This window comes from Anguilla rostrata, chromosome 4, assembly GCF_018555375.3.
Source record: "Anguilla rostrata isolate EN2019 chromosome 4, ASM1855537v3, whole genome shotgun sequence".
Taxonomy (NCBI): Eukaryota; Metazoa; Chordata; class Actinopteri; order Anguilliformes; family Anguillidae; genus Anguilla; species Anguilla rostrata.
In genome coordinates, this window is record NC_057936.1 from 45,373,999 (window position 1) to 45,395,039 (window position 21,041).

The window sequence follows — 21,041 nt, forward strand, 5'->3', positions numbered from 1 at the left end:
GCGGATGGTGGTGTTTTGGGAAGGCAGCGGTATGGTGGCTGGAGTTGGGGGGGGGGGGTGAGAGCACGTGTGGGAGGGGGGCGATGATGACCCGTGGGGCTGCAGAGATTCGTCTGATTAGTCAGAGCTGACAGGGCGGAGTGCAGACAGGTGCGTTGGGCAGAAGGTGTTGTTTTGGCGACAGGTGGCGGCGGGGTTAATGGAGCCACGCGTAGCATCCGGACGCAGGCGAGCGGATCTGTGCGTCAGACAGGGCGGCGGGTACAAGCGTGCCGCTGACGGAGCGTGTGCGCCTGCGTGTACAGCCTTCCGTCTGCGGCGGCCGGACACACGGCCATGTTATACGCCCCGAGGCTGTCCGCTCCCCCACCTCAGGGGAGATATTAGGCTCTCCTGCTTCTTTCGATAATGTTCCTGTGTGAAGCACAGATCCGTGTCTGTTCATGTGTTCCCCCTCGAGCCTCACTTCCACCATCTTTGGGGAAATCTTTAACCCACTTGCAAACTTTTTAGATTTTTTTTCCACCTAAAAACGTGTGTAAATGAATACAGTCCTGAAAGGATGCCTCATGTCCATGGCCTATGGGTCTGTTACGTGCTTCATTCTTTACTCCATCAAAATCATTTCCATGTCCATGCGTGCTGATGTTGTGTAAATCTAAGTGCATGTGCCGTGATGAAGGATGCCACAGAAGGTAATGGGCAGTTCCTCCCCAAAAAGCTGGCGTTTAACTGTGTGTATGTGTGTGTGTGTGTGTGTGTGTGTGTGTGTATCATCCAGTTTCACCGCTGTCGAAAAAGCCTGTTATGTGTGTTATTGTCTCTCGACCCAGAGACACCTTGGACAGATCTTACCGTGTGATTATGCCACTTTCGTCTGACCCACATGGGGGCGTGGTCTTATGTGGTCACTCCAGCCTGTCCATCATGAGTCCTCTGACCTATGAGGTTGCTGGTTTAGACTGACGGACGGCTGACTGCAGCCTTTCCCAAGCTTTCTTGTATTGCATTGCAGAGACAGGGTCAACAGCCTCCCCCAATTAGGCTCTGTGCACTTCAGTGAAAAGTGCAATAAAGAGGGTGGGTGTGCAGACAGAGATTCACATAAAGACCATGGTGATATCTATACTCATCTTAAACACACCTTCCACTGCTATCATTACTGCCATTCTGAGTGCTTGTATCTACGGTAATTGTAGCTCTTGGCAAGGGATTGCCACTTAAAAAAAAATTTTTTTGTTACCTCAAATACTTGCATTAACCTTCTATCATTAGTCTCTCAGCAGGCACTCTTTCCCAGGTGACTTTTAACATGGTGACACATTCTGTTACCTGTGTGAGGAGGAGGATGCTTTTTTCAATGCAGGTAATTGAGGTTCCTGGCTCCAGGGTACATTTTTTACATTTAATTTTTTTTTACACAGCTCACATTCTCCACAATCTGTTTCTGCAGCTGGATGTTTACTTACAAGCAATTCCAGTTAAGCAGCTCACTCAAGGGTACAGTTGCAATACCCCACCTACAACCTTGGAGTGGCAAGCCCAGTCTGCTTGCCATTATGCTACACTGCCCCCACATAACAGTCCTCCTGCCACTACCAGGCACTGTTATCTCAAAAGGGGTTTGGAGTTTTTGTAACAGTTTTTGGGTACGATGTGTAAACTTCTTAGGACCAATGTGGGTGGCACAACTTTATTAAAGATGGTCGCTGTCATGCTTCACTCTCTTATGGTTAAGTTTCCCTAGAGCAGAGGTAGACTGATCTGTATTATGTGAGGTCTGCTCTGCATTACTTACTCAGGCTACTCATGTGCCTGATCTGACATTTTAGTGACAATTATTCATGAATGAATAATGGCTGAAGTCTGCTCTTGTGTCCCGATATAAATCGTTTTACTGTGGTCTAATCTACAAGTGAACCAGTATTGCTGTATAGAGCTAGTTAGCCAGTTGAGCCTGAGTAACTGGGGGAAACAGAAACCTGCATACACATTGGCTGCCCTTGGCCAGATCCGCCCATCCCTGAATTCTATGTGGTTTTAAACATCTTGCAGAACTATGTTGTATACTGTGGAATACTACCGTATTTAACCGTTGTCTCATAATTTCCTGTTGAGGACCCTGAGATTAGCGGAAATAAATCGGACGCCCCGTAAGGTTACTGTGCTGCAGTTGTTGTTCCCACCTTGATGCGCACTGGAGGAAACGAGTGAGAGAGAGCGAGACCTTTTTTGACCTGTAACCAGTCCTTTATTGGCCCAGCCTTTGCAGTTAAAAGTCAAAATATACAAGACATTTTAATAACCTGATGAAAAGACAACCCCCCACCCCCCACATATAGGCAAGCCCCATCCTCCCAAAACACACGCACATTCTTTTCCATTCCCTGCTGCTCTTCCGTTCTCAGCATCAGCTGTTTGAGCGGCTGCCATGCCCATTACATTACATTACATTACAGGCATTTGGCAAAAGCTCTTATCCAGAGCGACGTACAACAAAGTGTATAACCGTAACCAGGAACAAGTGTGCTGAAAACACTAGAGGGAAGTACAGTTCCAAGTGCAGGGAACAACCACATAGTTTAACTTGGACGCTGTAGGTTAATCTGATTAACACAAACAAAAACAGCAACAAAGCAGTCTATGCAAATAAAACAAGCAATAGTTGAGTAGGCACAAGTGCAATAGCTAAGTCAACTAAGATAAACAGCTTAACTAGCTACAAACCTAAGATTACATAGTCAATTAGAGACTACAGGGAGGTAGGGAGGGATGGGGAGAGGTGCAGCCTGAAAAGGTGAGTCTTCAATCGTTGTTTGAAGATGGTCAGGGTCTCAGCTGTTCTGACCTCCACGGGAAGGTCATTCCACCATTGTGGAGCCATAACAGACAGGAGACGTGCCCGGGAAGCGCAAGTGCGAAGAGGGGGAGGTACCAGGCGTCCTGAGGTAGCGGAATGGAGGGGTCTGGCTGGCATGTAGGGTTTGAAGATCTTGTGGAGGTATGCTGGGGCTGATCCCTTGACTGCCTGGTATGCTAGGACCAATGTTTTGAATTTGATGCGAGCCAGTGGAGGGTACTGAGCAGGGGGGTGACGTGGGAGTGTCTGGGGAGGTTGAAGACCAGACAAGCTGCAGCATTCTGAATGAGTTGCAGGGGTCTGATGGCAGATGCCGGTAGGCCAGCCTGAAGAGAGTTTCAGTAGTCCAGGTGGGATAGCACCATTGCTTGAACCAGGAGCTGGGTTGAGTTGGTGGTGAGAAAGGGACGGATTCTCCAGATGTTGTACAGGAAGAATCTGCATGCCCGGGTTACCGCTGCGATGTTCTTGGAGAGGGACATCACCACTCCGAGATTCTTGGCACAAGGTGATGGCCCTGATGCGCCCCTCAAAAACAATCAGAGTTCTCATTATTTGTGCGACTGTTTTCCCCCTCCTCACAACTAGACATTCCCGGGTTCTTGCAGGTCAGAATGCAGGTTACCGCATTTGGAATCACCCGCTGCCAGCTCCTTCGGCTGGTCTTCTGACCACGGGGGGTTGTTTTCATTATTTGCTTCTTTATGGGGCCAGGAAGATCTTTAATGGCCAAAATCTCCACATTCAAAGCACCTCATACTACTGGAGCTTGCAAACATACCATAGTAGCCATTCTCATATTTTACCTTAAAAGAAATATTTTAAGTTTGCGAGGGACATTGCGTTGACATGAACATTTGTCAACGTAAAGACTGAACATGCCGTAATCTAGCATCTTTGCATCCAAGCCGAATAGTTTTGAATGCACTGGCAAACTTTCTGAAAGATGATAGCTTTCGTTCTGACAATTCATTTGGGATGGAAGGAATAACGCCTGACACAGTAATTCATGTAGATGGTACAAAAATGGGTGAAACACCTATAAGTTGATCCTCCAGTATTACACATTTCTCAATCAACACTGGAACATAATGTTCTCTCGAAGAAAAACTACAACAGCTTTATTCATTCACAATCCGTAAGAGATGTTTTTATGGCCAACCTGTTCTTCAGCTAGGAGAACTTGTTCATCAGTGTATTGGGGGCCTGTGACACTTCTCCTCCCATGTTCAATCGACACAGACGAAGGGCTTTCTTCGCCATGTCTCACGCAGAATGGGCCACAGGTACCTGCGTTTCACCCATTAATTCCATAATTTAATTAATTACAATACCCTTACCTTATTGTGCAGGAGAAAGTTTGAAAAGTAGGAAAGAACAAGAAAAAAACCCAATAGAGTCCAATGTCATTCAGCAGCTCCACACATTCACTTACACCCACTCACGTTCCAAACTCCCAGCATGCAGTGAAAGAGAGAGAGACAGAGAGAGAGGGGGAGGTGAAGGGAGGTGGAGATGCCGTCTGCAGCTGTGTGGCGTGCTGGAGGTGTCAGGGTTGCAGCACCAGCCAGGCAAGGCCTTGCGTCAGCGCGATCCCGCAAAAACCCTCGGCAGCTCCGGCCCGTTAACCCCTGTGCGCGCCGCTGATTGGATCAGCACCTGTTGTAAAAACAGACAAATGTAATTAGCGGAAATCAGATCTCCTCCGACATCTCCGCTTGAGAGACCTCTCTCCCCCTGTCTCCTGAGCCTGTCTATCTCCATACTGTATCCCCACCCCTCTCCCCCCCGTCTCACGTGTGCACACACAGACACGCAGGCGCACATGCACACGCACAAACACACACACACACACACACACACTCATATACACACACACACAAACGCACACACACACGCATATACAAACACATGCGCACACGCATATACACACATATACACGCATGTGCACACACACACCCTCTTCTCTTTCTGCTCTTTCAGCACTGCTCTACGACGATCCCCGTTCACCACCTCTTCCCTCCCTTTCTCTTTTCCTCTCTTTTGTGCTCTTTCTCTTCAACACCCTTTTCTCTCCATCTCTCTTTCCTATTTCTCTTCCTTTCCCTGTGTATCTAAATGTTTTCAATCATGGGATACATGTTTCTGGCAATACTACTGGCATCTCTTGTTCCCACAACCGCCGACTATCCAGTGTTTTAATGGCCATGTAGCATTCATGCAGGACACGGCTGTCAAAAGCATTGATGCGGTGGAAAAGCAAGGATTAACTAAAAATATGTTTATTTTATTATTCCAGAGGTTCCAACAGTCAATTCCCATGTTAAACTCTTCAGCAGACTGAATACTGACACAAGCAATATTGCGTGCTAGAACCCCTCACTTAACCTACATGCAAAATGTACTTTTTGTGATGTAATTTAATAATTATTATTGAAAATGAAAATTATCAATTAAATCACCAAATTAATTGATAGGTCAGACTCATGAAACTGGTGGAATCAACCAACAAGTCAAAACAAGCTCTATATCAGGTTTTAAGACTAAATAATTGAATTTACTACAAAGCAGTCAACTAGATAAATGCGTTGAAATCACACATTCTTTATTGAATGCAGGCTCACTACTTTTAAATTACGAAACAGAAGACATACAATAAAACATGAAACAATTGATTATGAAATACCAGAAAAGAGTATAAGACATGTAAGCTAGACTTTCCGTGGACCGAAGTATCACCCACTTCCAGTATAAGCGCCACAGGACAAAAGGAAACCAGCTAAAAACACGCAACCAAGGAACCACCACCAAAATGAAAATAGAAAAACTCTTCTTCTTCAAGGCTCTGAAACCAACAGCAACACAACAACCTTTTTTCCTGTGGCAATTTTAAATACATTACCCAGCATGGCTTGAGGATGTTTGCCCTGATTGGGTGATGCCGTGTTAAGGTGTAGGAGAGAAGGGAAGGGGGGTCAGACTAATTTATGACAAGGACTGGCCTACCTAAAGATTGCATTCAAACTTAAAGTAATGGGAAATGTTAGGCATGCAGGCATGCAGGGTCTCCGACCCCCGATATGGTGTCCTGTGTCTTCTGGTTTGTCTCTTCTGAGGAGGTGAGGATGTGAGACTCCTAGATTGTCTGACTAGATTAGGGTGTCAGTGGATTTTTAATTTTTTGCTTTGATGCTTGTGATGGGGAGGCCAGGCCACATTCTTAGAAACAATATAATATTGTGTTAAATTCACTGTTTCCTTCTTCAGAGAAGGCCTTTCTGTCCCTGCATCATCACCCTCCAGCACCCCCTTCCTCTCCTCCTCCTGTCTTTCCCTGTTCCTCTCTCTCTCTCCTCTCCGGTGTCTCTCAGTTTCGGTTCAACTGAGCAGCGGTGCTGGTTCCGTCAGCGTCATTAATGCCATCAGAGCTGCCCATCACTTGGGGGGATGAGGGGCTGCTGTGTATGTGAGGGGAATTCTGTCAGAGCCACCGCATCCCCCAGCCCCATCCCCCCTCTGCTACTCCTGGTCCCTATCCGTCTTCCGCTCTCTCCTTTCTTTCTTTCTTTCTTTCTTTCTGCCTCCCTCTCTCTTTTTCTATATCTTTCCTTTATCCTTCCTCCTTGTTCCGCCTCACTTACTTGTGTCATTAAAATAAGCATACAGTTCATTTTACTGCCATAGCAAAAATGCATTGGTATTGCTGAAGTGTCTCCCTCCATCTCTTTTTTTCTGTCTCTCTTGTTCTCTGCCTGTCTCTCCCTCACTTATTTTCTATCACCATAAAGAGAACAAGCACATGCTTGCATGTGTGTTTTAAAATTGTTTGGTTGAATTTTCCAACTCAACCTAAATTAGGAATGTCCAATTCGGAAACTATGTACAAGCGTGCTCATATACGCCCTCTGCTACCGGTTTGGGAGAGTGAGGACAACTTGTGGTTTTTCCCCAAAATACACGGTGCCAGCCAGCTGCTTCTTTTCACACCACAGCCCCAATCATAAGCGGGGGCGAAGAACACCCAATCATACATATGTGTAGAGAGCAAGGCATTAGGGGTCACTCTGACCACAAACTCTGCAATCCTCGCTGACTAAATCCCTCCTATATATTCCTTGGGCGATATGAACCCAATTGTGTGCCCCTCTATAGGGCTGCTAAGCACGGTGCACACAGTGATTCAAGTGTGTGTGTGTGTATGCGTGTGTGTGTCTATGTGTGTGTGTGCGTGTGTGTGTATTTCTGTGTGTGTGACACTGACAGCCCTTGTCAGGACTTCTATGTGTCATGAACCCATACAGCAGAAGTGACATACCCGTTCATAGAGCACCGCGGTGAACGGCAAGCAGAAACATGCCGCCACACGGAGCCAACCCTTCAGATCTCAGACAATGGGAGAGCGCTCACCGTAGCAGCCCGCAGCTAAACCTCCCGTTGCTAGGGTAGGTGTGGGCCTGCCACCCCAGGCTTGGCTTCAAAATTCGGCTTGAGTCAGCAGTGCTGCATGTCCGCTGTCTGAACTCTGCAGCACCCAATCAGAATGGCCTTTGTGGGTCACAGAGAGGTCATACTCAAGCCCATCTGGGGCAGTGTTTAATTTGATAGGCTTGAAATGCGTCTCACCAGGGGGACAGCCACATCTTGATCAGTGGTGTTCTCATTGCTGAAATCAGAAACAGCTACAAGCCCATTCATTGGCTAGCTGAATCTGTAATGAATCCCTGAATATTTCATGTACTTTCGAGGATGTTAATCTGCTGCACTGGGGACAGTAATACTGAGCGAGACTTTAATGAGGTGGGGGGACTAAGACACCAGAACGGCGGCTTTTATGGAAGTTGTAAACCAAGCAGCGAATCACATGAAATACCTTCCTATGAAACTAAAAAGATAATATTGCACAATTATTCTTTTTTTTAACACTTTTAAAAATAATGGCTGGTAGAAAAAAAACTGGTTCTTGCTGTAATTTGTTTTTATTAGTGCAGATCTGGAGGGGCAAATCTAGAATAATGTTGGTTTTCTCTTCAGGAAGCCACAGACGGTGCTTAAGCTCCCAAATGTACACGGCAGTTAGTCTCAGTGCTGTTCTCAGCATGTCTTGGTGGGACTCTGGTCAGTAGCTTTAATAATTCAGTCTGTACTGCAGTCTGTGCTGTTATGTACTGTATGTCTGAGGTGAATTCCCGTCAGTAGATTTCAGTTGGCCTGTGCTGTCTATCTTGGCAGGAGACCTGTCATTAGATTTGTCAGTTTGTGCACTGCTGTGTTTGTGTTTTATTCTCTCCTGTCATTGATTTTGAAAGACGCTCTCTGGCTGTCTCTCTGATTGGCCTGGAGCTAGCAGCTGTAGCCATGCGGAGGTACGAGGGGAGGTGGCCACATCTCCGCCGCAGGCCCACACAGGTGCGGTGTGCTGTTCAAGGGTCAGAGTGACGGACTGATGGACAGAGGAGAGAGGGAAAGGGGGAGGGGCCACAGTGGGGGTGGGGGTGGTGGGGTTTCCATAGCCACCTCTTGTTCGCCTCCTTGTGGCTGAGCTTCTGAAGATAGGGCTTAGCCGAACCCTGTCTGTGGCCTTTTGTCTATAAACCCCTTGTCAAGGTCCGGAAGTCATCTTGGTTGAAATAATGTGATTGAATTGAGACCTTTGTTTTGTTCCATGGACAGGACTGTGGGTTGACTAAGCTATGAGCAGATATCTCTCTCTCTCTCTCTCTCTCTCTCTCTCTCCTCCTCGCCTACACACTCTGAGGCGTTTAGCATTTGCCGGGAAAGAGTAGGTGTGAGTGTTTTTTGTGTGTGTGTGTGTGTGTGTGGGAAAATCCCATAACAGGGTGTAGTAATGTCAGTTGTATTCGTCCTGTAACTGCGGTGAATATTTATTCTGGAAAAACACCTCTGCGGTAAAGAATTAGGGAAAAAAAACAGTTTTTTCTATCTCGCTGGCTATCTGTGTGTCTTAAATGGAATATGAAGGGTTGATGACATTTCAGCTTCAGTTTGAAATGTATTAATCCAGGCAACAGTCATCTGTTGCAAGTGTCATCAAGTCAGAGTATTTTTGGTTTAGCAGATGACAAATCAGGGGTCAGCCGATCCGACAGAATCAGGCTCTTTGTTTGGTGTGACGTGGTCTCCCGGCGCTTTACGTTGCCTAGTGACGCTCGCTTTCAAGAAGACAAGGCATCGGCTGTCAAAAAATAACACTGGTCTCAACTGACTGAAACCCGTCTTCGTCTAAGACGTCAGTTCTTTCACACTCGCGGTCCTGACATTCAAATAATGCCAGAGATCTTAGACAGGAGCGTGCTGTGTGTCGTGGCCTGCTTAGTCTCTCACCGTCCTCAGTGCGTTCTGAGAGAAGGTTTGCTTTTATTCACCGCCATTTCCAGTGCTGTGGATTGGGTGGTGAGGAGATATTCCTTAACATTTTAGGCAGTATGTAAAGACCTGCAGTTAACGCCCCGTCTGTGTTTGGCCTGATACGTGTGTCCTCCTCTCTCTCACATGTGCCTGTCAGAAACCTGCTGGAGTCCTGCCTTCTAACCATTTCCTGTACACAGAGCTCAGCTCTGTCAGACAGCCCGTGCGGTTATTGTTTGGCTTACATGACTTCCCGGTGCTGTTTTAAAGTCATTTTGGTTGTGGAAAGTTGCGATTTTGTCAGGTCGCAGGCACTTTCCTTGCAGCGTTTTCCTGGAAGTGCGATCTGGACCTATTTACACTGTTGCTGTGAAGTTGTGGTTTTGAGGTGCTAAAAAAGAAATTATAGTTGTTAAAGTGTTCCTGCATTGTTGTTATTTAACCTCACTTCACACTTCCTTTTTAAAGAAAAACTAAAGTTGCGAAAAACATTTTGTGCTACCTGGGCTACATGTAAGGCTTTTTTTACAGCTGAATATTTACTGAAGCAGTTTTAGTTAAAGTTCATTGCTGAAGGGCTGTCTGGGTAGTGTAGAGGTATAAGCACTCGCCTACCATCGCAGAGACCCGATCCCTTGGTCAGACGTTCCTACGAACACAATTGGCATTGTTCGCAGGTGGGAAGCCAGTGAGGGTATGAGTCCTGATCGTTGCATTAGCCTACTGGTTGGTCGGGGCGCCTGTTCAGCGTTCAGCGAACCTCCGCACACGTTACGCTCTCCCAGTGAAACTCCTCGCTGTCAGGTGAAAAGAAGCAGATGGTGACTCCACATGTATCGGAGGAGGCATGTGGTAGTCTACACCCTCCCCAGACCAACAGATGATAGCGCATCGACCAGGACCGTGATTCACATGGGGAATTGGTATAACGACTAAATTGGGGAGAAAATGGGACAAAAATGGCAACAACAAAAAAAGTTCATTGCTGAAGGTTAGAGAATCTATGCCTGATCACAGGAACTAAACAAATATTCTGGTTTCAGGTCCAGTCCTCAGCCAAAATGCCAGACCTCCACAGTAGTCAGTGAGATTAAGATGTACAGGGAAACGGAGATGCTAATACTTGCTGAGGCTGTATGGTATGCAGTGAAAAGGTAGATGTGATTTATTCTCCTATTATGAGGATAAAAAAACGAAACTTTGACTGACACTTCGCCCTGTGGCAGTTTCTGGGGTTTTCCGTGCCAAACGTCGGAAAGGGATCAACTCTCAGCGGTGCGTAGGCCATTTTGGAAGTGGGCTCACAAGCTTGTGAGAGGCCATAACTTTCAGACGGAGCCGATGCAGTGTTGTTCATGTCAGACGTATATTGCTGTGTCTGGCAACTTGCTGAACATGTATTGCCTGTAGCCTGGGAGGAAAGCGTGAGAGATGGAGAGGGAGGGGAGGAAAGTGACCTCTGTCAACTGGTCCCACGGCATGAACGTCACTCGCTCATTTGTTTGTGAGAGAATGGGGTGAAAAACAATTAGTCGTCAGATTGCTGGATCTTGTTACTCTACATGACGTGGCTAATTTATTTAGTCTTTTTTTTTTGCATGCTGGCATTTAAACCAAAAGCCACTGCTGTGCGCGCGTGCATGCGTGTGTGTGTGTGTGCGTGTGACTCTAGTGTGTGGGTGTGTGGTCATGTTTGTGCGTGTCCATCATTGTGGTCTGGGAGTGCATGGCTACATGTGTGTCATTGCGGTGTCCTTCCTTCTTTTTTATTTAAAACTTGTGATGTGTTTTCTAAGAGTTTTCTTCTTCTTTTCCATTTGCTTATTGCTTCTTGAAACGACCAAAAAAAAGCTAAATGCGCTCATTGGGAAAAAATGCACAGCTGTGTTTTAAGCTGTGGCTCAGAGGGAGATCTTTTCACTGCAAAACCACCGTGGATGAGAGAGAAGTGGTATCACTGCAGATGAATCATCACTTTTTAAAATACACGCTGCCTGCTTCTCGCAACTGGTCATCTGTTTTGTTTTCTGACAAGGCGTCTCCTATGTCCTTGTTCTTTGCCACAGCATTAAAGGTGACTGAAAAGAGATGGTTTAAAAGTGAGACAGTGGTCATTTTATGGTCAGACATGACTGCTGATACACAGAATAGTGCAATAAGCGAAACAAGTGGTGAGTTCTGGCCAGACGTGACTGCTGATACAGACAGACATCAAGGCCGCAAACGCAATGGGAACTTGTTTCTTGTAGCACTGTGAATGCACAGATTGCCTGGATAGATTCAGTATTTTTTTTTAAATATGTGGTTTCTATGTCATCTCCAGCCAGTAGCCTTAATCAATGTCCGCTTATGCCATATGTGCGTATGACTGAAATGGTAATTATCACTTCTGTTGACTGTGTGTACTAATGGTGATACTCAGACTATAATCACAGTCATGACTCTGGACACTTAGTGTGAACAAAAGAGGAGACGGACATCATATAATATTAGCTCTTGTTATACAAGGCATATTTTCCACTGGACAGGCATAATCTAGCTGCATTTGGAATCTGATGGCGTACAAAGAGCCAAGGCTTCCAGTCTAGGAGTGGATAAGACCCAGATCCCCTGGTCCTCCCATTGGTTCTGCTGGCCATGGTTACCACAGAATGTGATGGAGTCTTTTGGTGCATCCGACTGATTGTTGTCAACTCATAAATTTGGAAATTTTTGAGGTTACTCCCAGGAAGTTGTATTTGAAAGGCTGACAAAGTTGTTGATACCAGTGGTAAACTTAGGCAAGTTCCATGATACCCGAGTTAACCAGTTGTGATGTACCCTACATAGTCAAAAATATGTGGACACCTGACATCCAACATCTCATCCAGAATTATGGCCATTAATATGGAGTTGTTTGACCCTGTGCTGCTATAACAACCTCCCCTCTTCTGGGAAGGCTTTGTCTTTCCAACTGATCCCAAAGGTGTTGGATGGGGTTGCGGTCAAGTCTCTGTGAGGCCAGTGAAATTCTTACACGCCGATCTCGACAAAACCATTTCTATGTGTACCCTGTGTGCCCTGGGGTATTGCCATGCTGAAACAGGAAAGGGCCTTCTCCAAACTGTTGCCACAAAGTTGGAAGCACAGAATCATCTACAATGTCATTGCATTAAAGGGGAATTGCACTTTATAACACTTCTGCTTCTCATGACTGATATTGTCCTTCTAATGAATGTGTCGCCCTTCATTTTTCGATTAGTTATTTCATTATGTTAATATTTTACACTGTTTTGTTGTTTTCCTTTACAAATGCAGGAAGTAGACCCAGGCAGATTAGTGTTGAACTTGAGGATGCATATCATTGCGCGACCTCTGATGTGGGCGTACCTGCAGACAATAACATTAGGTTGGTCATAGAAATAGTGTTGTATGACTACTAGCTAGCAAAACCGAAAATGTCTGAGGACAAAGGAGATTTTGTTTTTGATCATGGGATTGTTGTGGCCTATCGATTCGAGTCGGAATACACAGAAGAAGAGTTGACTAATTTGCTGACTGATTGTGCGAGAGCGGGTTGAGATTGAGGAACCACAGGCTATTCCCAGGACAAACGGCAACTGGTGGTAGACATCCTATGTATCATGGACAGATGCGATAGCGTTAGCCAACCCGCATAGTACCTTCCTCGAGCGGTTCAACCAATGATGGGAAAATGGTGGGTACAGCTCTCCAGGCTTCAGACGGTCGTCTTGGTAGTCGGTGCCTTCAAAGTAGTCACTGCCTACCCTTAGTCCTGGTTTGCGAACTTCTTCGGCTGTTATGTTGGGGTGTCTGATTACATCCAGCCATGTCTGGCACAAAGTAGCATCGCGTGGAAAACTATGAAAATGTGCTTTCAAGTCAAGTACAACCAGGTACAATGCACCTCATTATTACACCGATATCGCATCAAACAAAAGCTAGCAGATGTTAGTTTGTTCGATTTCAGCGCTAAGTTGACAGAATGTTTTGCTTCGCTTCTTCTCGATTTTGTCGCGAAACGAAATCGAAGAAGAAGATAAAACAGGAAACAGTACTACTATGTGGACTTGCGCTAAAAAAAGAAATAAGTCTTTGTTTCTAGTGTTAGACAATTAAAATGAAATAACTAATCGAAAAATGAAGGGCGACTCATTCATTAGAAGGACAATATCAGTCATGAGAAGCAGAAGTGTTATAAAGTGCAATTCCCCTTTAAGACTTGCATGTCACTGGAACTAAGGGGCCTAGCCAAAACCAAGAGAAACAGTCCCAGACCAGCGGACATCTGTATACTTTTCGTCATATAGTGTATCACTGCCACCTAATCTTCCCGATTTATTTGGCAAAAAAAAGAAGTTATTTCACTCTCCACCTTAGCTAATGTGTGGTGAACGTTCTGGTGCAAAATGGCTGCCATGTGGTGGAGGGTGAGGTGAGTTCCCACTCATCACTGTAAAGCATTTTGAGCATTCAGAAAAGTGCTATATAAATGCAGTCATTTATTCTTTCACTAACCTCACTCTGCTGATAACAGTTTCCGGACAATGGTAACAATGTACCAGGTTAATGGTAAATATATCCATAGAACTTTTATTTATTTGTCTAGCATGTGTTTAAGCAGAGTTGCCAAGTTTCCGATTTAATGTGTTGACGAGACTGACTGAATGCAGCATTTATATCGCTGTGATTATGATGTAATAAGAGGTGTGGCCACAGTGGAGAGTCAGCCCCTGTGCACCTGTAAAACAGAACAAAATCTGTTTTAATGCGTGTGTGTGTGTGCGTGCGTGTGCGCGTGTATATGCGTGTGTAGGTGTGTGTGTATGCACCGTTCAAGCTGTGGCAAGAATTTTTGTTTTATTTGTATGTCCTCAGTAAAATGGGGATGGGGCGACATAGCTCAGGAGGTAAGAGCGGTTGTCTGGCAGTCGGAGGGTTGCCAGTTCGGTCCCTGCCCTGGGCGTGTCGAAGTGTCCCTGAGCAAGACACCTAACCCCTAACTGCTCTGGTGAATGAGAGGCATCAATTGTAAAGCGCTTTGGATAAAAGCGCTATATAAATTCAGTCCATTTAAAACGAGATGGCTGTTGGCTTATATTAAAGCAGGCTGCCTTTTTACTCTGCCTGTTTTGAAAGTCTTCTGGTATTTTCATGTCGATTTTTAACCCCCAATAAAATGTCAGCATCTCTTACTACATCTTTGGTAAGTAATGATTTAAAATAAAATAAATAAAAAAAACTAGAAAGAGCAATATTGGGTTTATCTGCAGTGCCTGCGCATAATATGGAGAAGCAATATTTTTAAAAAGCAGCTGGAGGCTGATTAAAGCGACTGGGGAGCTGTGCATGGAGTTCATTTTTTTGTTTGTTTTGTTTTGTTTTTTCCCACAGGCTATTTCCTGGAGCTGCTGAACGGATCAGAGCGTTCCCTGCAGGAGTCCTTCCTCACCATCTACAGGGCGCTGTACTCGCAGAACGCCCACGTCTTCCAGGACCTGTACGACGAGCTGCGGCGCTACCACCGCGGTGCCAGTGTCAACCTGGAGGAGGCGCTCAATGACTTCTGGGCGCGGCTGCTGGAGCGGCTCTTCAAGGCCTACAACCCACAGTACGCCATCGGCGACGAGTACCTGGAGTGCGTGGCCAAGCAGACGGAGACGCTGCGGCCCTTCGGCGACGTGCCACGTGACCTGAAGCTGAAGGCCACCCGCGCCCTCATCGCCGCCCGCTCCTTCGTTCAGGGCCTGACGGTGGCCGGCGAGGTCGTGCGCAAGGTCTCCCAGGTACGGCCAGGCGCTGCCGGCTTGTTTCCGCGGGTTATAGCCGAGCCGTAGGAGGGTCTTACGGTCCGTTCTGTTCGGCTATGTGTTCTTATGTTCTTATCGTTCCTATTTCAACAGAACAGACAAATGCTTCTGCGCTGGTTTCCTTAACCGCAAAACAAAAGAACCACCGTCTAACTGAATTAAGTTATGGATGTCCTGTTTAATGCTGGCTGGGTCATCTCTCCTTGGCCAGGCAGCCAGACCCAGCTACACAAAGCTGTCAGATAGAGGAGGCTAAGGCTGGGGTCAATTCAGCTAAGAGATTATTATTCATGCCCTGTTATGAAAAATGCCATGTGAGGATAAAAAAAATGTTGCTCTTCAATCAAAAAAATGGAATTGACCCTCAACTCTGTCCATTTCTGGCCGATAGCCAGATTCAGTCCAAAAACTCAAGTGTATTTACTTAACTGTCTGTAATGTTACAAATTTAAGGCAATCCTGCATTTGTTGCTGCTTTTTTAAACTGTAAAAACGGTTTGCTTTTGTAAGGTAGATATAAACTGCTCCTGCACATTGAAGGACTGTTTTTTAAAAATCCCTTTTTCATGTTTCTTCAGTCCATGTTCTCACCATTTCCCCAGAATCAAATATATATATATATTGTTCACAGAACAATATCAACCAAATTTATTCTGCTGTGGTAATATTTGGCAATATTTCCAATCAGATGTATTTTTAGCATTACTGTGTTGTGCTTCAGTGACTGTGAGTGACAGAAACAAGAAGTCAAGCATGGAGACGACATCTTGTCGAGTGATACAGCGGGATTGGGTTTTTACTGGCTCGTCTGCGTGTGATATCCATAAATAAGCCTTCATCTTTTATAACGGTGCTAAACCTGTCTGGCTCAATTTGATTTATAGCCTTTATATTGGTGCCAAATTATTATGTTGGCAGACATAGCCGAGTACAATGAAGTAGCTTGTTCAAATTATTTGGGTACAAGAACGGGGGGCGTGCCTGTGCACGTGTGTGCAGTGTTGTCTCGTAAGGAGCAATGCTCTGGCCCAACCTCACCTCACCTCGCTCGCCCTCAAAATCCTTCCCCTGATTACCACGCTGGGAACCTTGGAATGAGTCAGTTAAGGAAACACCATAGGTCTCCATTGACACTGCCGCCACAGAGAAAAGGGCAACATATTGGAGACGTACATTGCGCTGGCGTTTCTGCGGGACGTCCCATTTCGAAACGGCCTAGCGCCACCTGCGCAATTACCATAAATCCCCACCCCCCCCCTTTCTCTCCATCTTTCTCTTTCTCTCCCCCGCTTTCTCTCCATCTTTCTCTTTCTCTCCCCGCTTTCTCTCCATCTTTCTCTTTCTCTCCCCCGCTTTCTCTCCATCTTTCTCTTTCTCTCCCCTGCTTTCTCTCCATCTTTAGAGCAATGACGCAGGCAGCTGTCTTAATTTCCTCCTGGCCTCTGCATATTTCATGATTTTTGGCTTTGAAGGGTGGGACTCGTTAGTCAGGGAGGAGGCATGGAAATATGTTGGCAATTAGTAGAGCTTTTTTACCAGTGTCACTGGGACCTGTTAGCGCCTGCTGCTGCTGTTTCTCATGGAACTGATCTTGTGTTTAGCCTGTTAAGCCTCAGCTGATTTGTTTAACAGACGTGACATTGGCACTGACATTCAGCCTAAATGCAGCAGTTTTTTGTCTCATGCTATGCTAACATATGCACTGTATCTACTGAACCCTATTGGCTAGGGACCTGTAAGGTATCTTTAAAGTCATCTTACATATGCAGCACAATTCTCTAAGTATATACCGCATATACTGTAGGAATTAGCAATTAATTGTAAGTGCACTTCAAGCTCCCAATTTAGGATATTGACCCACAATCTGCAGTTCTAGAGTGCAGTGGCAGACATCCTTGCTAACTGCAGATGGTAACTAAGGAAATGTTAGGAAACCTCACTGCTGAGCGATGCTGGGGAAGGAAGGCAGGAGGGGACGCGTGGAAGGGACTGCCTGTGCGCGAAAATGACTTTGCCTCAAGGTCACCTGCCGTTCCTTCCTCCACCGTGCTGAGGAGAGGGGGGTCCCCAGCTCCCTGTGGAGAGGCTGCTTTGTACGGGGGGGGGCTGGGACAAGGGGAGCGCCATCGAGCATGTTTGGGGGGGGGGGGGTGGCGTGCAGCTACCGAGGGTGGAGCAGAGCGACGCAATTAATCTCCCATTTATACCCAGATTCCCTTCCCCCATGTTTGTGCGCGTGGCCGTAAAGGTCAGTTTAACGTGCTACGTGATTCATTTCTTAGAGTGATTGCCGGGGGGGAAGGGGGGGGGTAGGGGGCTGTGCTTTTACTGCTGGGTCTGAGGTGAAGGTCCGACGGCCCCTCTGGCACCTGTGGAGCTGCACACCTGTGAAGACTTTGGTTGTGTGGGTGCATATGTGTGTACTGGTGTGTCTGCGTGTGTGTGTGTGTACATGTCTTAACTTGATAGGACCTGTACATGAGAGTCTCTTGTGTGGCACTGATGCTTACAGATAACAGATATTTCTGCCACCGATTGAAGTCGCAACTCCCCTAGTGTTATTATTCTATTTAAACTAGCTTTAATTTCTGAGCATATAAATATAATATGATTATACCCTATTTTTATTTGGGGTCCAGAGTAGAAATTTTGTACAGTAGTACACCTGATGTGATGAATGAGCTTGAGAATGGCTGAAGCAGCTGGGTGTATTAAATTAAAGGGCACACAGTCCACAGGATGCTGCAACACCAGGGATGCGCCCCTGCAACTTTGACATGGACCAGCAGGGGGGCGACGTAGATTCATTTATGAGGAAGGTGGTACTAAATCCCTCTGCTCCTGTACCAAATTCCAAATCTCTCTCTCTCTCTCTCTCTCTCTCCCTTCACTTCTACCTGCTCTGCGAGATTCTTTCACCCCATCCCCCCTTCCCCTCTTCAGATCCTCGACGCATACCTCCACGTGCCCTTAACAACCTGTTTCCGTTTCTGATTGGCACAGCAGGGGAGCAGGAGGCGCAGAATTTAAATTGCAGCTTTGCTTTAAACAGGCTGAGTTATGCGCCATGGTTACCCAGCATGGAATCCCCCTGCCCCCCGCCCCGCCCCGCCCCCCCTTTGCAATGTGAAACCTTTTTCAAGCTATCTGTAGAAAGTATCGTTCCTGTCTCCTCGCCTGATATCACTTATTTTGCCTCGGCGGAGGGAACAATCAGAATTTTTCCGTCCTTTGTGTAAGTCCACCTGCGCTGGATCGCTCGGCGGGGCGAGGCCGCCAGGCGGTGTTCGCAGCCTGTTAATTAGCGGACGACTGAGCGCGCTCGCTGTGCGCCGTTGGTCTGCAGTCAGGGCACGCGCCGTCTCGGAACCGGCTAGCGCTGCCTGGGGAATCTTCTTTTAAACGCTGCTTTTCCTTTAAACTCGCTTTGTGCGCTCACTTTGTGCGCTTAAGCATCTTAAGCTGCTAAACTAAACAGGATGCAGTCTGTTATGCGGGGGGGATGCAGGAAGGTTAAAGGTGAAACATACAAACAAATTTTTTTGAATAAAGCGAACAAAAATCAAGATTGCGGGCGGGCGTTGGTGGAGAACTGGGCCCCCTGGTGGCAGATGATGGTTGTGCGGGTGAGACGGCACAGTCGCCATCCTTACAGGGAGGCTGTTAACCTCGGCTGCTCCTGCAACTGTCCACTGTGCAAATAGGGAGCCGCTTAAGTAGATTTGTGGGCCTCTCGATTGGCCCTGGATTACAGCCTCAGCTGGGCTCATGAAAGTGTGGGCAGCCATGTGACTGAGACGGCTGTATTAAAGGGAGGACCCCCCCATATACACACTCACACATGCACTCTCACACAGGCACACGCACACAGCTGCACAGACACACGCACACACGCACTCTCACGCAGAACACAAAACGCAGCACACACGACACATCCCCCCCACACAGACACACACACACGCCATCTCCACACAAGACCACACAGACACATGCACTCTCACACAGACACACGCACACACGCACTCTCACACCGACACAGACACTCTCACCAACACACGCACTCTCACACAGACACACGCACACACGCACTCTCACACAGACACACGCACACACGCACTCTCACACAGACACGCACACAGCACTCACACGACACACGCACTCTCACACAGACACCGCACACACGCACTCTCACACAGACACCACCACGCACTCTCACGCAGACACACGCACACACGCACTCTCACACAGACACACACACACGCACTCTCACACAGACACACGCACACAGCACCCAGACACACGCACTTCACACAGACACACGCACACACGCACTCTCACACAGACACACGCACACACGCACTCTCACGCAGACACACGCACACACGCACTCTCACACAGACACACACACACGCACTCTCACACAGACACACACACACGCACTCTCACACAGACACGCACACACGCACTCTCACACAGACACACGCACACACGCACTCTCACACAGACACACACACACTCACCTTCACACAGACACACGCACACACGCACTCTCACACAGACACACGCACACACGCACTCTCACACAGACACACGCACACACGCACTCTCACACAGACACACGCACACACGCACTCTCACACAGACACACGCACACACGCACTCTCACACAGACACACGCACACACGCACTCTCACACGCACACATGCACTCTCACACAGACACGCGCACACATCTCACACAGACACACGCACACACGCACTCTCACACAGACACACGCACACACGCACTCTCACACAGACACGCTCACACACGCACGGCCCGGCCCTGACCAATCTCCTGTGTCCTGTATCTGTACCACAACATTTCTTTCCCAGGCCTCCAATTAAAGTTTGAAGCAAAAAAAAAACAAAAACAAAAAAAAAAAAAAACGAGGCCATGTGCAATATCGCTGTTCTTAAAAATGGTGCCAGTCAGCGCAGAAAGCTCAGGGAAACTCACACTTTCCGTGCTAAATTGTGATCTAACGGAGAGGCGCAAATGGGTTCTGCCAGGGGGGTTGGGGGTTGGGGGTTGGGGGGTGTAGAAAAAGGCTAAATGTTTGTTTAGAGGGAGAAACGTCTGCGGGAGTCGCTTTCACGCTGCGCCGTTCCCAAGGCGCTAACGAGCTCCGGGGGGGTTTCTGTCGGCCATGCGCTTTGCTCACTTGCGTTCCCTAATTTGTCAGAACTGATTCTACTAAACGAGATCGGTAGCTGTTGAATGAGGTGTGCTTTGTTAGGGGTTGAAGTGAAAACCTACAGGATTATAGATCTCCAGGAACAGGGTTGGGCAGCCCTGTGACAGAGAGTTAAGAAGGGAAGTGAGTACTGGTTAATGTGTGTAATTTTTCCCTGTGATGTCACATACCAAAGCTGACTAATGCAGCAGCAGCAGCATTAATATTTATCCGTCCCCTGCGGTGTGCCAGGGCAGCAGGCTTTCACCAGACTGTCAGAACCAATCAGGAGCAATCGTGGCATTAGAAGGGCTGTTTAATTGCATTAGGCCCGTTCTCATTGGCTTATGGCGGCACTTTCCTGGCTCCAGTCGGGAGGAAATGAGAGGGCTGGAGCAGACATGACAAGAGTGGTGTGAGAGTGGCGTGCGCACCACCTCACCTCCTCAGCTCCTCACCACCTCACCTTCTTGCAACCTCACCTCCTCAGCTCCTCGCCACCTCACCTCCTGCAACCACCTCACCTCCTCGCCACCTCACCACCTCACCTCCTCGCCTCCTCACCTCCTCACCACTTCACTTCCTCACCACTTCACTTCCTCGCCACCTCACCACCTCACCTCCTCGCCTCCTCACCTCCTCACCACTTTACTTCCTCACCACCTCACCACCTCACCTTCTTGCAACCTCACCTCCTCACCTCTTCACCACCTCACCTCCTCACCACCTCAGCTCCTCGCCACCTCACCTCACCAGTTTCAGCTCGGGACAGTTGGCAGTGCGGGGCACG

At 47.3% G+C, this 21,041-nt stretch overlaps 1 protein-coding gene across 1 annotated transcript in view; it reads left to right on the plus strand.

Annotated features, from left to right (window-relative positions):
- The window catches only part of LOC135253438 (glypican-1-like), a 101,899-nt gene that overhangs the window by 63,889 nt on the left and 16,969 nt on the right, over positions 1–21,041 (plus strand). Inside the window, exon 3 of the mRNA XM_064332724.1 lies at positions 14,621–15,012. Within this exon, the coding sequence (XP_064188794.1) occupies positions 14,621–15,012 (392 nt within the window). The remainder of the gene's footprint in view (positions 1–14,620; positions 15,013–21,041) is intronic.